This window comes from Mytilus trossulus, chromosome 2 (assembly GCF_036588685.1).
Source record: "Mytilus trossulus isolate FHL-02 chromosome 2, PNRI_Mtr1.1.1.hap1, whole genome shotgun sequence".
Lineage (NCBI taxonomy): Eukaryota > Metazoa > Mollusca > Bivalvia > Mytilida > Mytilidae > Mytilus > Mytilus trossulus.
In genome coordinates this window covers 46366278-46386037 of record NC_086374.1, presented here as the reverse complement: position 1 = coordinate 46386037, position 19760 = coordinate 46366278, and the positions used below count along the sequence as shown (strand labels likewise).

At 31.4% G+C, this 19760-nt stretch overlaps 1 protein-coding gene across 4 annotated transcripts in view; it reads right to left on the bottom strand.

Annotated features, from left to right (window-relative positions):
• Positions 1-1523: 1523 nt before the first annotated feature.
• Positions 1524-19760, bottom strand: part of LOC134707373 (vacuolar protein sorting-associated protein 52 homolog) — a 27231-nt gene continuing 8994 nt past the window's right edge. For all 4 annotated transcript variants that reach the window (XM_063567081.1, XM_063567082.1, XM_063567080.1 and 1 more), the window contains 10 exons: positions 19049-19181; positions 18121-18178; positions 17358-17491; positions 16719-16874; positions 15450-15568; positions 13721-13844; positions 12472-12675; positions 11828-12005; positions 2929-3047; positions 1524-1679 (listed from right to left, as the gene is read on the bottom strand). In XM_063567081.1, the coding sequence (XP_063423151.1) occupies positions 1533-1679; positions 2929-3047; positions 11828-12005; positions 12472-12675; positions 13721-13844; positions 15450-15568; positions 16719-16874; positions 17358-17491; positions 18121-18178; positions 19049-19181 (1372 nt within the window). In that variant the 3' untranslated portion in view covers positions 1524-1532. The remainder of the gene's footprint in view (positions 1680-2928; positions 3048-11827; positions 12006-12471; positions 12676-13720; positions 13845-15449; positions 15569-16718; positions 16875-17357; positions 17492-18120; positions 18179-19048; positions 19182-19760) is intronic.

Below are 19760 nucleotides of genomic sequence, written 5' to 3'. Positions count from 1 at the left end.
TAAAGTTAGAGTGCGAAAACTAAAAGTATTCGGACGACGACGACGACGACGACGACGTGATAGCAATATACGACGAAAATTTTTTCAAAATTTGCGGTCGTATAAAAATCTAAGTTCATGTTTAGATTCAGCATATCAAAGAAGCCCAAGTATTCAATTTTTGATGAAATCAAACAAAGTTTAATTTTGGACCCTTTGGGCCCCTCATTCCTAACCTGTAGGGACCTTTACTTCCAAAATCAATCCCAACCTTCCTTTTGTGGTTATAAACCTTGTGTTTAAATTTCATTGATTTCTATATACTTATACTAAAGTTATTGTGCAAAAACCAAGAATAATGCTTATTTCGGCCCTTTTTTTTTGCCCCTAATTCCTAAAATGTTAGAACCAAAACTCACAAAATCAAACCTTACCTTCCTTTTGTGGTCATAAACCTTGTCAAAATTTCATAGATTTCTTTTTACTTAAACTAAAGTTATAGTGCGAAAACCAAGAAAATACTTATTTGGGCCCTTTTTGTCCCCTTATTCCTAAAATCTTGGGATCAAAACTCCCAAAAACAATCCCAAACTTCCTTTTGTGGTCATTAACCTTGTGTTAAAATTTCAAAGATTTCTTTCAACTTTTACTAAAGTTAGAGTGCGAAAACTAAAAGTATTCGGACGACAACGATGACGAAATCGACGACGCAGACAACGACAACGCCAATGTGATACCAATATACGACCAAATAATTTTCAATTTTTGCAGTCGAATAAAAAGAGGACACATGGTATAACATAAATGCTTTTAAATGACTTTTTTTTTTTATTTTCTTGCTACTTTAATAACACATATATGTTAAAATTTTACATTTTTATTCATTTGACTTAATAAAACATAAATAATCCATTGTATTGCACATGACAAGTAAATTTCTATTAACTCAACAAATAAATTAAAATTAAAAAGTATCTTTTAAATATCTTCAAAAAGAATTAAGAAATGTTAATGTTCTAATATAAGTTTCAGTTCACTCTAACCTTTATTTTAAATTACAATGCAATATTTATGAATATTATACTGCATATAATAGATAACAACTGGTTGTTTTTGTTTTGTGTGATTGTAGATTCGAAATAGATAATAAAAATGTTTAATTATCATCTATTGTTTTCTCTTAAAATATTCTTTAAAGGAAAAGGATAAAACAAGATTTCATTTATATTTTATAAGAATTTTCTTGTAGAATTTTTTTTATCAAATAAGCTTTCATTTCACAAACTTTGCATATAGATTCACAGTTAGCTGTTTGAACATTTATCACAGTTTGAGAAATGTTATTTTTATTCTGGTATCAATACTATTTGGTTAATCGTAATCTCACACATGTATCAATCATTTTACAACCACTGAACTTTTTTTTAGTATGGACTAGTTTTTTCATCAGAAAGTAGCCACTTGTGTTCACTTTAGTTCTATCTGATAAGATGACATCAGGCTTGATCACAGATATCAAATGGAATGTGTTAAACTTTTAAAAAAAATTCTAATCAGAAAGTAGGTTTGTATTTTTTAACTTCGACCATCACATGATGAATATTTATGAGTTCATTTCTAATCTGCATATTCCTGAATGGTCCTTGAGATAGAACTTTTTGGAATCTGTGGTAGTATTGTATCAGCTGTGTTAATGCACCCTGAAAAGACAAAATTGAATGTGGTATTCAAAAAATTTCTATGACACTTTACCATTAAAGGGCAACCTGAAAAATATCATACTGTGGTTCATTAATACTCGTTCGATACTAATTTTCGCGGATTTCGTGGGTACAGGTGAACCACAAATATAAATGTTCAACCAAATTACAAATTTTCCATAGGCTTGCTTGCAGACTTTGGCAGAACCACAAAATCTAATGTCCACTAAAGTGTAAGTTTCAGTCAATCCACGAAAATTGGTACCCGCAAAAATAAATGAATCCACAGTGTCGTATTCAAGTATTCTTCTTTAACACTTTGAAATCAAAGGGCAATTAAGTTGCCCTTCTGTTGAGCATGATAGAAATATCAAAGTTCATTATTACAGTATGCCTTTTATAGGTCTGACCTTGCATCTATTTTTATGGAAACAGTAACAAACTACATCTTAATTATTTTGTTACATGTACAACAAACTGAGATAAATTAACTACATGCAGTAAAAAGTATCTGTCAGGTAGTTGTCTGCATAATTGTTTAGAAGACTAATAATATAATTGTGAATCTCATAAAAACAGTTAAAGCTTATATGTGGAAATGTATTTCCTTGGTTATGGTCATTCATGTAATAAAATTTCCATTTTTCTTACACAAAGTTAATTTTGACCATCAGAGAAATGGGTTTAACAACTCTAGAGAACAGCATATTGTTTCATATCAACTCTGTTTTATTAATTTCAATAATAATAATAAAGTCCCCACAGTCTTGTTTATATTCAGACTGAAATTAATTTTTCAGGATGATATCAATTTTCACTCTTTATAATTATAGATTATCATTGATCATCTACAGCGAAAACGAGAAAAGCAATCGAGTTGAGATAACATATGATAATCTGTTTATCACTATTTTACCTATGAAGTTGTCAATTTCATGTCAATTTTTATCAGTAATGCCATGTGTCTCCTTAGTTTTTACAATAATTTTCCATCTCAAGCGAGTAGCATGATATAAAAAATTATCACAAAAAAAGATCAAAAAGGAAAAATGCACAAAATAGCGATAAACCTAGGTATCAAGAAATGTCTCCTAAAGCTCTGCACAATAAATAATGTGTGTAACCTTGATCTTCAGAGTTCAGATTCCCTCTGGTACCCTTACACATTAACATAAAAAAAATTATGTCCTGAATCTCTTGAAATCAGTATCAATATAACATAACATGCAACTATAGCATATGTATCTACTTGTAATATCTGTGTTCCATTTTTGAAGTTAGTAAATGCCCTCATCACTTCTCCATTTATCATTTCTAATGCCCTCTTCCAGTCATTGTTAAATCCCCTCACTATCTGTTGTACCCTTTCTGTAAAAATATACATAATCTATTAAGCACAAGATAATTAGCACTAAATAAAAGAAATGATAAAGTAAGAAAACTAAATTGATGAAAAAATATTCTTGATCCCTAGAAAACATTTTCTAAAACATGCATACATTCATTAATGCAACATTTTCTAGTTTATTTTGCTACACTTACAAGCCCCAAATTAAAGTTTAAAGTCATAAGAAACGAGTGACCGGTGAAATATAATGTTCTTCCAATTCTTGAACCAATGCATACAAACATCATAAACTTAGTCTTCTGTGCACGAATTTCTCATTTTTTTCATGTAAATTTCGTATAATCGTCAATTTTTTTTTCAATTGAGTGTTGGTGTGAAAATATAGCAGGTAATTAAAGTTCGTGTTTTGAATCTGAAGTTTAACGATTGTCCCCTGTTTGTCAACAATCGAAATAAAATCTACAAAAAGCATGGAAATTGAGCACATGTTTAACATGTAAATTCAGATAATAGTTTATTTTAAGGACATTCATGCGTATTGTGATGACCGGATTTTTACGAGGTGGGTCACACTGAGGTCACTTTCAGTTGCATACGGAAAATATGTCGGGGGAATTGCTTGCTGAAAGCAAGCAATTGAAATAAAGTAAACTTCTTCTAAATATGAATAAATTAAAGAATTTTCCTCACAAAAAAGTATATGTACATTACTTTTATAATGAGTTATAAAAAACATATGCATTATTATTTGGGATTTGAGGTTTCTTACGACTTTAAAGCACACAATGAATTAAATTCCTTTAGTTTTTCAATTGCAAACATCTTTAACATAATCAAATTTGCAATATGACCAAATAATGTGGATTTATTATTATTCGTGGGATACCAATTTTATGGATTTCGTGGGTACATGTAAACCACAAAATTAATTTAAATGTTCAATGATTTACAAGTTTCCCATTGGTTTATATGCAGAATTTGGCAAAACCATGAAATTAAATATCCATAAAAATTCAAAGTTACCTCAATCCATGAAAATTGATACCCACAGAAGTAAATCAATCTACTACGGTTTATCGCTTTTATAAGATAAACCAATTTAATTAAAGAGAAATGATTATTGCCTCATTCGGATCCGGTTCTTGTTTCCCGCCAATCAACTTCACATGACTCGTCAGCATTACATTGCACTAGCCAATCTTGTAGATATGTAAAAGTTTCAAAAAATGCAATCGTAAAATATCTTTGACATCCGCATATCATATTCTAATATTTTGAAATGAAACTATCGTAGAGACAAGACAATTCTCCAAGAAAGGATTTTCATTTGCAAGGGTCAGCAAACGACGATATTAAAAGGTAAACCGAACGGTCACCACACGATCCAATGCCATCAACCGAGTCATCAACACGAGGAACACATCCAGCTTCTTTCGACATCATGTTTGTGAGATTATTAGAACAATTTAATAATGTATCTTCGCCATAAAAGTTATACAATGCTCGAATGACAGGGACAGCCTCCAATTTGTCAGTGGCTCATTGACCGGTGATCAATTTAATGGCAGAACAAAATCTTCACACCAGGAGCCCCCGTTTAGAATTCCACACAGCACAAGTTGCACTTGTAAGGAAAACACGATTTAAAAGAAGGAAAACCACTGATCCAAAGAATTCACTACCTGTTTCCAGCGGTTTGCAGATTTCGTCAAGCTTTAACCTCGGTATGTTGAATTTATAAATATAAAAAATAAAATAAAATACAATGCTCGAATGACAGTTGATGTTTTGTGGTGTATAATTATTCTAATTGATATTTATCTCATTAGGAATAAGATAATCTGATGGTGATAAGTTAAGATTACTGAAAGGATTATTTATTATTATAATTTGATGTCATATATTTAATTCGTGCCCTTTTTTACATGTCTGCTTTAATGTACATAAATTATATAACCATGCAGTCATTTTGAAGACGCACCTAGCGCTATTACACACAAGATACACACGAGGGCAATAAGTGCAAATTCCTCATCTTTATTTACTTTATAGATTCTACCACTATTATACACAATTTTACACTATGTGTTAAATGGCTCAGTTGACGTGTAATAGATGAAATACACTATATGAGAGTTAGAAGAGAAATTTTGTGGCGGATGACGCGATAGCTTTAGATTAAATCCATCAGAGTCGATGGCTTAGATTAAAATATTTACAAGTGGAAATCCTTTGAACATGTACAGTCTTAAATATTTCCTAAACTGTTTGATACACTTAAAACGGCATTACTATATATAAAAAAAAAAAAAAAGATGTACATAAATTATGCCTACTGTTTTCTCGTTTGACTTGTTTAACATTTTTCTTTTTGGTTTTTAATTACCTTTAATGCAGTATCATGGGCTCTGCTCATTGTTGAATGCAGTACAATGACTTCGTTTAATGCAGTATGGGCACTGCTCATTGTTGTAGGCAGAAAAGTGACTAAATGTTATTAATGCGACTTGGGCTCTGCTCATTGTTGATGGCAGTACACTGACTTATTGATATTAATGCAGTATATGGGCCCTGCTCATAATTGAAGGCAGAAAAGTGACTAATTATAGTTAATGTGGCATGGGCTCTGCTCATAAATAAAGGCAGAAAAGTGACTACTAATAATTATAGTTAATGTGGCATGGGCTCTCTTCATTGTTGAAGGCAGTAAAATTACTTTTTGTTATTATTTTATTTGCCGTTTGTTCTACTGTGAAGAGTTGTCTAATTGAATTATACCAATTCTATTTACACGAGGGAGCTTCTCAGTTACATGTATATATTTATACTTTTCAATTTGCGTTTATTTTCTTGTTAGCTTGCTTGTTTTAATTTTTGCATGTTTGCCTAGCTATTTACATTATGCATGTGTTCCTGTTGTAAAATATGCTTATATTAAATTTGATATTTGATTTTGATGTGAAATATCACGTCAGTTGAACTTGTGAGAGATTTGCAGAGCTCATGTTTACGTTGTTGAATCCTACATATCAAGCCCAACCCTAAATTTTCTGACTTGCGTAAATATAGTTCATATAGTGATACAAGCAAATATAGTTATACAAGCATTAGTCTGTATAGGTTTCAAATAGCTTACTTATGCTCATGAACAGGACAATTAGTTTACCAACAAGTCAACTTAGAGAAAATAAGAGAATTATGTGCACTATTCACACAATTATCAAAGTACTTTATAACTCACGAAGCAGCAGACAGAGCATGGTACACAACATCCTCTATACTTTGAAGTGCGATAATGTTATTGTATATATACACATGATACATGTACATGTATTGTTTAGATTATTTTTGATTGTCTTATCTAACTCAGATATGTGAACATTGATGTTTTAATACGTTTGTATTTTACTATCATATTTATTTTACATGTCGGCACGAACTATGGGCTTCCCCACATCTATTTTTAGAAACAAAACAAATATGCGGTATATAAGTTACTGTTAAGGACTTTTACAAACGAACACGCATATTATCCAGATGGGAAACTCGATGAATTTTTAAATTTATTTTAAATACTCTTGATCTATTTCCTTCTATCAAAGGGAACATTTAGCAATTGTTATCAGAAGCTGATGGACACAATCTTTTTAATTCTAGTCGGAATAAATCAACTATCCATTACTTAAAGTAATACCATGGAATTTTACTCTAGCACCTCGTTCTTTTAGGTCACAAAATATATTCAACGCAAAACTATTCAAGATAGAACTTTCCAAAAACATGTATTCAAATTTTTAAGTACTACTAGGAATGCATGGGGTAGCCAATTTAGTACAGGAAACGCCTAGTTCTTTTAGGTCACAAAATATATTCGACGTAAAACTATTCAAGTTTGAACTTTCCAAAAAAGCGGCACATACTGCTTAGCTGTATCCGAATTTTAAGTACTACTAGGAATGCATGTGATTGCCAATTTTAGTCATGTTAGTACAGGATATGTGGTACTTTCTATGTATTGATTGATATGATTTTTTTTTGTGTACGTTCTACTCCCTTGGTTTCTAAAATATTGGTCACGTTACTTGTTTAAAATTAATATATAGATTAGCCTATACAAATGTACACGACTTTGAAGGAGTGCCTAGGATAGCACTTATTATATATACAGGTAATGTATTTTCGTAAACTTTGTAGAGGATTATAAAATTGAAAATGGAAAACTAATATTAGTGCATATTACAGATTAACAAAGCAATTGAGCAGATTCATGGCATACCACCATCTTGCATTGTACTTTTGCAGTGACCAATCAATCTAGTTATTACCCAAATCTCCGAATGTATACACAGATGTTCAGTTTTATTGATTATACTGTTTATTTTTATGAAGAAACTTCCTGATTTATCGCATTATATCTCTTAGAAATATTTAACAAGTTCCAAACATGTGCTTTAGAATACATTTTGTTCAACTAAGCCGGTTAAGGCGAGATAACTCTTTTAGTAAACCCATTGGTAATTCATGATCGGTTTATCAGTGGATGTATTACTGCTAAAACAATGCGTTTTATGATGATAAATATATATATATATATATATAACATGGATAATACAACGAAAGAAGTGATATCTTCAAAAACAGCACCTTTATAACAAAGCTATTACAAAAGGAAAAATATGATTGTCTAAGATTCAAACATATTAACAAAGAATAATGCCTTCTTAGCTAGTTCACCTAAATGGACCTTTATGTTGTAGGAAAAAGGGGGGGGATTCTGGTGAGTGTGTATAGACACACTCAAGTGGCAAGATTAAGGGGTTATGATCGTTTCCCGTAATTGTACGTCGGATCATATTAGGTTTTTACTTTCCTGCGGTACCGCAGGAAGTTCTGTTGAGACCATCTCATGTCTACCCTGAGTGGCCGGTTCTGAATTGGTACCAGTTCGAGCTTGACTGTTAATGATACATAGTATGGCCTATGTATTCAGTGTTTTATAATATAAAAAATGTTAATCTTTACTCCCCTGAAACCAGGGGGTGATGCGAATAAGACCCGACGTATTTGGGGATCATAACCTTCGTTCTCTTTAGAATTTAACCTGGAGGAACTTGAGCATCCATTGCTACCAATGGTGCACAGATTTGTCAGTTAAAACTAGCATGTCAGCATTCTGTAATCATGTCAGACCTCGTCATTCTAAGTGAACTGTGGCCGTTATTTCCACAATAGCTATTTGTTTGTTATGTTTTTGCCTAAAAATGGATTCTGTGATTAATACGGTTTATCGCTTTTATAAGATAAACCAATTTAATTAAAGAGAAATGATTATTGCCTCATTCGGATCCGGTTCTTGTTTCCCGCCAATCAACTTCACATGACTCGTCAGCATTACATTGCACTAGCCAATCTTGTAGATATGTAAAAGTTTCAAAAACCCACCCACCTCCCCTTGCAATCTGCCATCTAATAACAATTCTTGTGTCTGCTGCTGTTTTATTTATCTTTTCAGAATGACCAGAACATGCCGGATTCATAACTTTTTGGACAAAACAGAGGAGACAATCAAGCCGATGGATTTGCTAGCTGAATGATACGTTCGAGAACTATAATTATTATGTCAATGCTAATTTTCATGAATGGCTACCACCTTTATCTAAATATTTAGACACATTCAGTGTGAAAATAGAATTACCAATACCTGGTATTAGTTCTTCGCCTAGATGCATTTAACTTTTGACTTTATTTGGATAACCAGATGCTTCGCAGGGCGTAGCTTTATACGACCGCAGAGGTTGAACCCTGAACGGTTGGGGCAAGTATGGACACAACATTCAAGCTGGATTCAGCTCTAAATTTGGATTGTGATTAAATAGTTGACACAGCATAGGTTTCTGACACAGAATGAATGTGTTCTAATGAACTTAAAATTTTTGTTTTCTCTTAGAGCAATTCACTATGCTGTTCAATATTAATCCTCTCAAAAAATGTTTGAAGAAATTTTCTTTTTATTTATGATATTTCAAATGAGAAAAATTGAACCCAATTTTTTAATCACATCCCCCTTTCCCTTATTCCAAAACTAATCTCAATTAAAATATTCTAATGGAGTTTGCAACAATAACTACTCATTTAAATACATCATAAAATATTAAGATGTAAAAAAAACTGCTTGTTATCACTGAATGGTAAAGATTATTTAAATTTATCAGTTGGTAGTAAAAAGTGAATATACATTGTATATTGTATATAACAAAGATTTAAGTTGATTATGGACAAAGAAAGATAATTCCAATTAAAAAAAAATCTTGCAATAAGATATTTCTTGCTTACTATTTTGGACAAAGAAAGATAACTCTAATTAAAAAAAAATTGCTATTTCACAATATTGTGAAATTAGGTATTTCTTGCCATTGCACAATACTGTGCAATTGAAAAGACTTGCTATTCCTCAATACTTAATATAATAATTTTAGATCCTGATTTGGACCAACTTGAAAACTGGGCCCATAATCAAAAATCCAAGTACATGTTTAGATTCAGCAAATCAAAGAGGCCCAAGAATTTAATTTTTGTTAAAATCAAGCTTAGTTTAATTTTGGACTCTTTGGACCTTAATGTAGGCCAATTTGAAAACGGGACCAAAAATGAAGAATCTACATACACAGTTAGATTTGGCATATCAAAGAACCCCATTTTTTCAAATTTTGATGAAATCAAAAAAGTTTAATTTTGGACCCCGATTTGGGCCAACTTGAAAACTGGGCTCGTAATAAAAAATCTAAGTTCATTTTTAGATTCAGCATATCAAAGAACCCCAAGGTTTCAATTTTTGTTAAAATCAAACTAAGTTTAATTTTGTACCCTTTGGACCTTAATGTAGACCAATTTGAAAACGGGACCAAAAGTTAAGAATCTACATACACAGATAGATTCGGCATATCAAAGAACCCGAATTATTCAATTTTGATGAAATCAAACAAAGTTTAATTTTGGACCCTTTGGGCCCCTTTTTCCTAAACTGTTGGGACCAAAACTCCCAAAATCAATACCAACTTTCCTTTTATGGTCATTAACCTTGTGTTTAAATTTCATAGATTTCTATTTACTTATACTAACGTTATGGTGCGAAAACCAAGAAAAATGCTTATTTGGGTCCCTTTTTGGCCCCTAATTCCTAAACTGTTGGGACCTTAACTCCCAAAATCAATACCAATCTTCCTTTTGTGGTCATAAACATTATGTTTAAATTTCATTGATTTCTATTAACTTAAACTAAAGTTATTGTGCGAAACCCAGAATAATGCTTATTTGGGCCCTTTTTTGGCCCCTAATTCCTAAACTGTTGAAACCAAAACTCCCAAAATCAATCCCAACCTTTCTTTTGTGATCATCAACCTTGTGTCAAAATTTCATAGATTTCTATAAACTTAAACTAAAGTTATAGTGCGAAAACCAAGAAAATGCTTATTTGAGCCCTTTTTGGCCCCTAATTCCTAAAATGTTGGGACCAAAACTCCCAAAATCAATACCAACCTTTCTTTTATGGTCATAAACCTTGTGTTAAAATTTCATAGATTTCTATTCACTTTTACTAAAGTTAGAGTGCGAAAACTAAAAGTATTCGGACGACGACGACGACGACAACGACGACGACGACGCCAACGTGATAGCAATATACGACGAAAATTTTTTCAAAATTTGCGGTCGTATAAAAATCATGCAGCATTTATTTTAATTACTCGATTCTAATTGTTCATTGTTTTGTAATAAAATCATTCGTCACAGTCTAAAAGGATGTCGGGATCTGGCAAGATTAAGGGGTTATGATCGTTTCCCGTAATTGTACGTCGGATCATATTAGGTTTTTACTTTCCTGCGGTACCGCAGGAAGTTCTGTTGAGACCATCTCATGTCTACCCTGAGTGGCCGGTTCTGAATTGGTACCAGTTCGAGCTTGACTGTTAATGATACATAGTATGGCCTATGTATTCAGTGTTTTATAATATAAAAAATGTTAATCTTTACTCCCCTGAAACCAGGGGGTGATGCGAATAAGACCCGACGTATTTGGGGATCATAACCTTCGTTCTCTTTAGAATTTAACCTGGAGGAACTTGAGCATCCATTGCTACCAATGGTGCACAGATTTGTCAGTTAAAACTAGCATGTCGGCATTCTGTAATCATGTCAGACCTCGTCATTCTAAGTGAACTGTGGCCGTTATTTCCACAATAGCTATTTGTTTGTTATGTTTTTGCCTAAAAATGGATTCTGTGATTAAAGTTCTCTTATAAAAACATTTTACCTGAAATCTTCACAATCATTTTTAATTTCCTTCTGTTTTTTCAAAATAATTCATCTTTCTTCTTTCATCTTAATTCAATTTAAAAATATCTTCAAGTCATGAGAAAAATAAGTGTTGAGAGTAGTGGAACAAGTAAATAGCACAAATGTCAATAAATGTATGTGTTATCAAATCTGCTATATTTCTCCATTATTTGACATTAAATGACATTAATGTAACTGTAAATTCAGAAATTATTGCGATTTTGTCTTTTTAGACTCGAATGCGATTTTTAAAAATCTTTGCGATATTGAGAAAAATCCATTTTTATTCATATGAAATATTTCAAAATGCGAGTTTAAATTATTGCAATTATAACCTTGTCGCATTTTCGCAATAATAAAAACATCGCAATAATTTCTGAATTAACAGTAATTGATCTTTGTGCAACCCAGATGAATTTTTCATTTGTCAATTATAAATTGATAGCGATTTTACTTATCAATGACCTACTTTCATCACATTTGACAGATTCAGCTCCTCCTCTTTCCATCTGTACTTCACAATCTTTAACAAACATAATCATCCCACCAAAGTAAGGTGATAATATCTCTTCTATAAACTCTCCTGTTCTTGCAGTCAGTAGTTCTTTAAAACTTTCAGTCTCTTTTGAGTCTTCAGTAGTCCTTTCCTACAAAAAACATTACATTTTATCATAATGACATCTGTTGCTGAAATTTAAAATAATTTAATCTATAAAATTGAAGACTTTTTCAATAGATATAAATTGTAAAAAATATATCTTAATCATATTAAATAATGATTCGTCTGTTACTCTGTGTGCTTTTCGAAAAGATACAACCATTTGGAGCAATGATGAGCAAAATGGTCCATGAATAGCACAAATTCAAAAATGGACAACATACAGCCTGCTTTAGTTAAATAAAATAATATGAATACAACTATGGCAAGTGGGAACCAACAACAACAGACCAAAATTATCTATGCTATACCAGTACTTTTTCAATTTTGTTGACAGTCTTGTTTATAAAAGTTAATTTATCTATCCAATACTAAAGTCAAGCTAAAGTTGTGTTTATGATTGAAAAACTGAAAAAATGTACATAAAACTGATATATTAAAAAAAATTAGATTACCATCAGGACTCCTAACAGCATATCATAATTGTTTATCAAACAAATCAGCTGTTCTTTTCTGTGGGGGAATTCTGCTGCTATTTTTAGAATAAAATTTTCTACTTCTGTCTGCAGCTGACTGAGAAGATGGTATACCCTTTCATCGGGGAAAGACTGGTTTATTCCAACAATTGCTGCTGAGAATTCTGCATATCTTCTTGTTATCTAAAATACAAAAAATGAATGAAAAGGCAGCTTATACTGTTAATATCAAAAGAAAATGTGGCTTTATTGCTAATGAGACAACACTCCACAACAGACCAAATGAAACAGAAATAAACAACTATAGGTCACCATACAGCCTTCAACATTGAGGAAATCCCCATACCGCTGATAGTTCGTTGCATTATACAGTTCAATATGCGGTTGCTCTCAACCAATAAAATAGCATGATTTTTGAGAATAGTGTGATATATTTATGGTATTGCCTTAGAGTTTTGGCTACTCTAATCTATAATTTGCAACTTTTGGAGGTCATGTTTTCAAATCTCTGACTGGATCCAGGGGCGGATTCCAGCCATTTTAAGGGGGGGGGGGGGGGGGGGGGGGGGGTCCTGACCAAGGACAAAGGTCGGGTTTCAACTAAATGTCCCATTCAAATGCATTGATCAGCCAAAAAAAAGGGGGGGTTCCTACCGCTGGACCCCCCCCTCCCCCCCCTTGGATCTGCCAATGCCAATGGGATCAAACCCAAAACTTTCAAAATTGACCTATTCAGCTTATCTGCTATATATGTATTTAAATGTAAGAACCAACACTGAATAGCCTAGGGTCAGCATAATATGTCTAAGATGCATGACATGTCTTCCTGTTGACTGTTATCGTGTGAAACAGCATGTCAATCTAATATAAAGAAAGGTTCATTATCATATCACATTTACATGAACTTTTCCTACATTGCGTTTATTGTTCTTTATCATGTTATGTCACACTATACTACACATTCAGAAATTATTGTGATAATTTTATTATTGCGAAAAATGTAATTTAAACTTGCATTTAAAAAAAAAATTCTATGAATTATACAGGATTTTATTCTCAATATTGCAAAAAATAAAATTACATTTTAGTCTAAAATGACAAAATCACGAAAATAAAAGCATGCAATTATTTCTGAATTTACAGTATTTATAAAGCTGAATAGTTAGTTTAAAAGGATTCTATCTCATTTTTGTGTAATTTTGTTTATTTGTCTATTCATATTGCTTACATAATGAGGTCGAACATCTATGTGTCCAAGCTTTGATGGATCAACTGCCCTAATACTCTGTGTATTCATTTCTAAAATCAGCTGAAATCTAGGCCACATCACATGAACTAATGCATCCCAATACCTTAAAAGTAAAATAATTAGTTATTATTCAAAAATCTTTAACAATTCTAAGACAATGGCAATTCCATTCTTTTGATCAGAAAAAAAAACCCAAACTATCTTACAAACTGTTTGAGTAAGTTAGCATTCATCATATGGATTTACATGTGCAACAATAAATGATAGATACACAATGTCCAAATAGCTCTGTTAAGACTTGTAATAAAAAAAAATCTTACAAACTCAATAACAGGTCCTTTAAACTGAATTACTCTTCTACATGTTTTTGTAAAAAAGTACACAGAATTTGAAGTAATTTACTATCAAGTGTATCTGTATGAACAACATATCTTATGTAAATATTTATTTGGTATTAGCAGGTGGTTAATATTTCTAACTCACAAATATTTATCAGAATATGAAAATTTATGCTATCTTTTGACTGTAATAATCACAATATTTGTAATTCCTTATTGTTTAGACTTTGCCCATACATTTCAGTTATCTTCACATAAAAATCATCTCGTTTTTTAAATACTACAATTTTGAAGTCAAACAAGGCACTACACTTGCCTTCCCCTTTCCAAACAAATAGTTCACTCACTATATATATGAAACAACAATTATATACCTTACCTATCTATTGCAGGTACCCCTCGTTTGTTCATCATTGATTTATACCTATATACTACATGTATACATAGAAATATAGCTATAGAATCAAAACCTTACCTATCTATTGCAGGTACCCCTCGTTTGTTCATCACTGATTTATATCTATAATACTAAAATTACGAGGTCCAATTTGTCAGCCGTCATCACGTAAAAACGACGAATCACAGAATTCAACTTTATATATAACTAATATAGTACAAAGGTGAAGATTAAAAATTACACCACTCCAGGCCCTTTTGTTTTCCACGTAATTAATATTGCCAATAATTAAGAAGTTCCGGGTCGAGTCCGATACCGATACCAATTGTATATTCACCTGTTACGTATTACCTTATCTGTACGTTCCGCATCTGATAGGCGCACCACCAAACGATGTATTTAGGATTAATATGCTATATGTTACCAATTGTAGTATTTTAATCAGTAAGACTTTCTAAGATAACAATACGAATACTAAAAATCTGGACTAAAACTAAGGCGTATAGGTACAGTTTTCAATTTTTTAGTGGGCATGACGTAAAACAGCGAATTCAGTTCGACGGGTTCAAACAGAAAGATTTGAAAGCAGAGAAAACTGTGTATCTTATAATCGGCATGACTTTATCAGATGACAATACTAATACTAAAATAAGGCTTGCGCATAGTTATATACTTTAATTCAGTCACGGACCCGTGAGATCACGGGTGTGTTCTAGTCTATATACTACATGTATACATAGAAATATAGCTATAGAATCAAAACCTTACCTATCTATTGCAGGTACCCCTCGTTTGTTCATCATTGATTTATATCTATATACTACATGTATACATAGAAATATAGCTATAGAATCAAAACCTTACCTATCTATTGCAGGTACCCCTCGTTTGTTCATCATTGATTTATATCTATATACTACATGTATACATAGAAATATAGCTATAGAATCAAAACAACCATTATTTACCTTACCTATCTATTGCAGGTACCCCTCGTTTGTTCATCATTGATTTATATCTATATACTACATGTATACATAGAAATATAGCTATAGAATCAAAACAATCAGCAGTGTATTCTTCCATCTTTGACTGTAATGTAAAAATCAATAATATAAACAAACTACTTTGTTGTAAAGTCCTTTAATAAAACTTTTTTTTGCTTCATTTTGCTTGTTAGTGGTTTATTGTTTTATAAATTATTGTAATTTTTTTGTTTTCTTTAAGAACTAAGATTATCATTGTATAATTTTAGTGATAGACGTATTCATCAAAGTTGTACAAAATTTGAATATGTATAAATGTTGTTTGTTTATAGTTGACACATGTTTGTTTATTTATAGTAAGGTCTGTTCGATTGGGATATTGAGTTCATGTATCAGCAAACTAAGGTTGTTTAAAGTAACTCCAGCCATTGCAGTCAATGTGTACAGCAGCTTTTAAGCCCACCTGTCTCTGCAAGTGGTGTCTCCCATGTAAGAATTGTTTTGCGTTTGTTTGAGTTTACAAATTAGAATTTAAATTTTGTAACTATTCAACACTGTCAGAATACAAAATCATTTTCAACAGAATAGCAAGAAGAGTAGGAACTGCTCCCCCTTATAGAGTGCTAGATAAGAAAATGACATACATACATTTTTTTTTTTAAAAAGGGTTTGTGCTGCTTTTGAATTAGTTTTCTATGGTGAAGTTGAACCAGGGCTTCCACAAAATCTTTGAGCCAGGTGTATTTAAATCAAATTTAAAAATGTCCAGAATATATGACCGTTTTGGAAGCCATGATATTTCATTTTTTTTGTTTTTAAGGATAACTGTCTTCATTATCCTATGTCCAGAAAAATTTCCTACTATAACATGTAATAGTGTTTAAAATAACAACCCATAGAAGCAATTTTTGAGAAATATATTAAAAAAACCTTGTGTGTATAGCATTATATTCATACCCACCCATAGTTGGGGATTGAAGTTGCCTTTGCATTTATGTTTTTTATGGAACAGCCCTTATGATAAAACTAAACATTAAGAGATAGTTATTAACTTGGATAAATTGTAAAAGTCATACTATTTATGTCTTAACCATCCATTATTAAGAATTTAAGTTGCCTTCCCATGTATGTTTTTTAAGAAACAGCCTTTATTGATAAACTAATTGTCATGAGACAGCTATTCAACTTGTAATATTTATCTTACTCCATAAGTTTCCTGACACAAATTAAAATTTTAAACCATTTAATTCACTCACCAAAAATAATGATACTGTTTTAGACATAATAGCATTAAACAGATCAGTTGCAGACGGTCCCGTCACCATGAAGAAATCTACTAGAAATAAGTATTCTCTACAGCAGTTATCCATCACAGCATAGTGTAGACTACGGAATAAACTCTCAAAATTATGCTGAAAAAAAACCAACAAGATATCCATTTAAAATGTTTATAAAGGGTAATGTTGAATACATATGTGGTTTTATTCACTGAATTGAGTAGGTTTTATCCAACTTAAATTAATAATAATAATAATATAATGATAATTCTTCATTTAAAGAGGGTTTGATTATTTATTCATGAAGAGAGAAAGCTTGGTTGTATATTTGACCAGATCTATTGGAATTGAGTTATAAAAAATGAAATTGTTAAACTTATTTGCTCTTCCAAATGTTTTTCCTTCAGAAAGTCTTAAAATATCATTTGAAATGTGTTGTCTTTCATATATTCCAGACTTTTTTGTTAAAACAAACCATAAAGATATATTTGCAAGTACTAGTTTTTTTACAACTGAGAAAATTCTTTCTTTTTGTCATGAGATATTGAATGATGATCAACCTCTCCCTACATTTATTCAAGATTCTGAGATGCTAGCAGCAGAATCATTGCTCCCTACCTTTGTTTCCTGTTTTTGAGAAGCATGTGGTACAATGATTGGTCCTTCTAGATCTGTTGTCAGCACACTGCCTCTGCTTCCTAATGTGAAAACAGTCGATCTGTTCTTAAGTGTTGGCTTAGAACTGAAGAAGCTTGATTCAAATTAAGGAAAATTTTATAATTTGACTCATACTTTATTCACACCCCACAAGTTCAACACATTTTGCCTTTGAAAAATCCAATTAGCTTAAATAATGTTATTTGTTATAAAAAAACACAGACCAAAATATGAAATATGACTTTTTTTCACCCTTTCAATATACATACATATATGCATATGTTCAGTTCATACTCTGTTAAAGATTATCCTTCTGTTTTTCAAGCAATCTTTTTTTCCAAACTAAAAGCAAACTAGTTAATTAAACTACATTGCTATAATATGATGTCCTGTAAGTACAATATATTACAAAACCAAACTGTTCTTAATCCCATTTAAATCTCATCATATAAACTATGCATCATTGTTCTACATTAAGTAGAAGCGTATGAAAAATAGTGATCAACTACACTTTAAATCAATACAAAGTCTATTCCATAATTATTGCAAATGGTAATTATATAGATCATTTTTTTTTCATCTCTTCGTGCAATCATGAATTTCTCTTTCTTATTTTAAGAATGACAAGTACAACTAGGATGGTTTTTAGGGTTTTAAATGACCTTGACTACCCAAGAGGGTCTAGCATGATCAGTTAATTTGAGGAAACAAATGACAAGGATATCTTTCTTGGCAGAGTCTTCTGCTCCCATCAAGTCTTCTTTATCTGCTGATTCTTCGAACTGTACAAAATAAAAAATAAAACAAATAAATTTATATGTTTCCTTTTATTCTATTCAGTCACTATAATATACTTGGAAATCAACTATTTCTTTCTAATACAACATATGAAACAAAAGTAATTGTAAGAATAGTGTTACATCATTATTTTACATTTTGAAAACTTAAAAATAATTCCTTTCTAAATTATTTTTGTAACTGGTATGAGAAAATAACTAGTAACTCCTTATCATCTAAAATAATAAAAAAAAATAATTATAGTATAACTAATCGCCGTATTTGAATATCAAAAATAAGACAACGCGTGACCGAACGACGCATGGATTAAACAAGTGCAAAGCACAAGTTTAATCTATAGCGCTGTTCGGTCACAAGTTGTCTTATTTTTTATATTCAAATACGGCGATTAGTTATACTTTTTATTACATTGGCTAATGGATTTTTTTTTTTAATGAAATTAATGTTGAAAATGTGAGGAACTATATGTTTTTCCTAGGCATTCACAAATTGATTTGATCTGATGTTATCGACGTCTTGACAACGCCTATTGTTGTATGACGTCAGAGAGTGAAATAACCACATTTATTTCACATGTGAAATTACCGGTTTTTATTTAACTGGGAAATCAATGTAATTTATTGCAACCAATGTAATAAATCTTGTTATCCTTAAGGAAAACAAAATTAATCATTTACAAATGTAAAAATAAACAAGAAGTAATCATATGTATAGCAAATATGTATTTCGTATAAAAGATAGTCTTTGGTCAAGAAATAAAATCATTAAATTTTGTTCATTCAATGAAAATTTTCTTCTAATTTAAGTTCTAAAAATGCCTCAACATACTTCAGCCTTGTAAATGTAATTTTTACCTGTAATTTCATCAGACGACTTAGGTATCCTTTGAAGTAGGACAGGTAAATTTTACTCATGGTGTCAACATATTCATCTCTAATCTCCCTTGCTACATGTCTTTCATGGGACATTAGAAACTCATTAAAAAACCTGAGAAAAAAACATATTTCAAATATTAAACACAGATGCACTGATATTTTGCGGGGAAAACTGTTGATTAAAGAACCAAATTCAAAACCTTTAATTATACAAGCATTCTGTGAGTATTGCTTGGCCATACATGGAATACTGATTATTTGAATGAATTTTCTAAGTCCAAGGGCCATAACCGAACAATATTTGAAGTCGATTTGTAATGTGTCCAGACTTGCAGATGGACAGACAGATATAAAGACTGAGTGCAAGCCTAAAGTCAGTCCCCTTTATTAGGGGATATAGAGATTTATCTTACCTCCAATACATTTCTAGGAATATGATTGGTTAAAAGCAACTGTGTGGATACTGTATATTCCATATAATTTAGAAGGGTTTCATATAAGTAGGTAAGTTAGCAGGGCTTATTTCAATACAATGTTAGTAGTGGTGTTACGTCCCTTTAAAAAAACATGGTGCTGAGAAAAAAACTTAGAGGTTTCAACAGATGATGGAATAGATGTTGAACTATTGAAATAAATTTATGAAATACATTTAAAGCTAACAAGTTGTTATTGTTGACATTTGTTTGTGTAG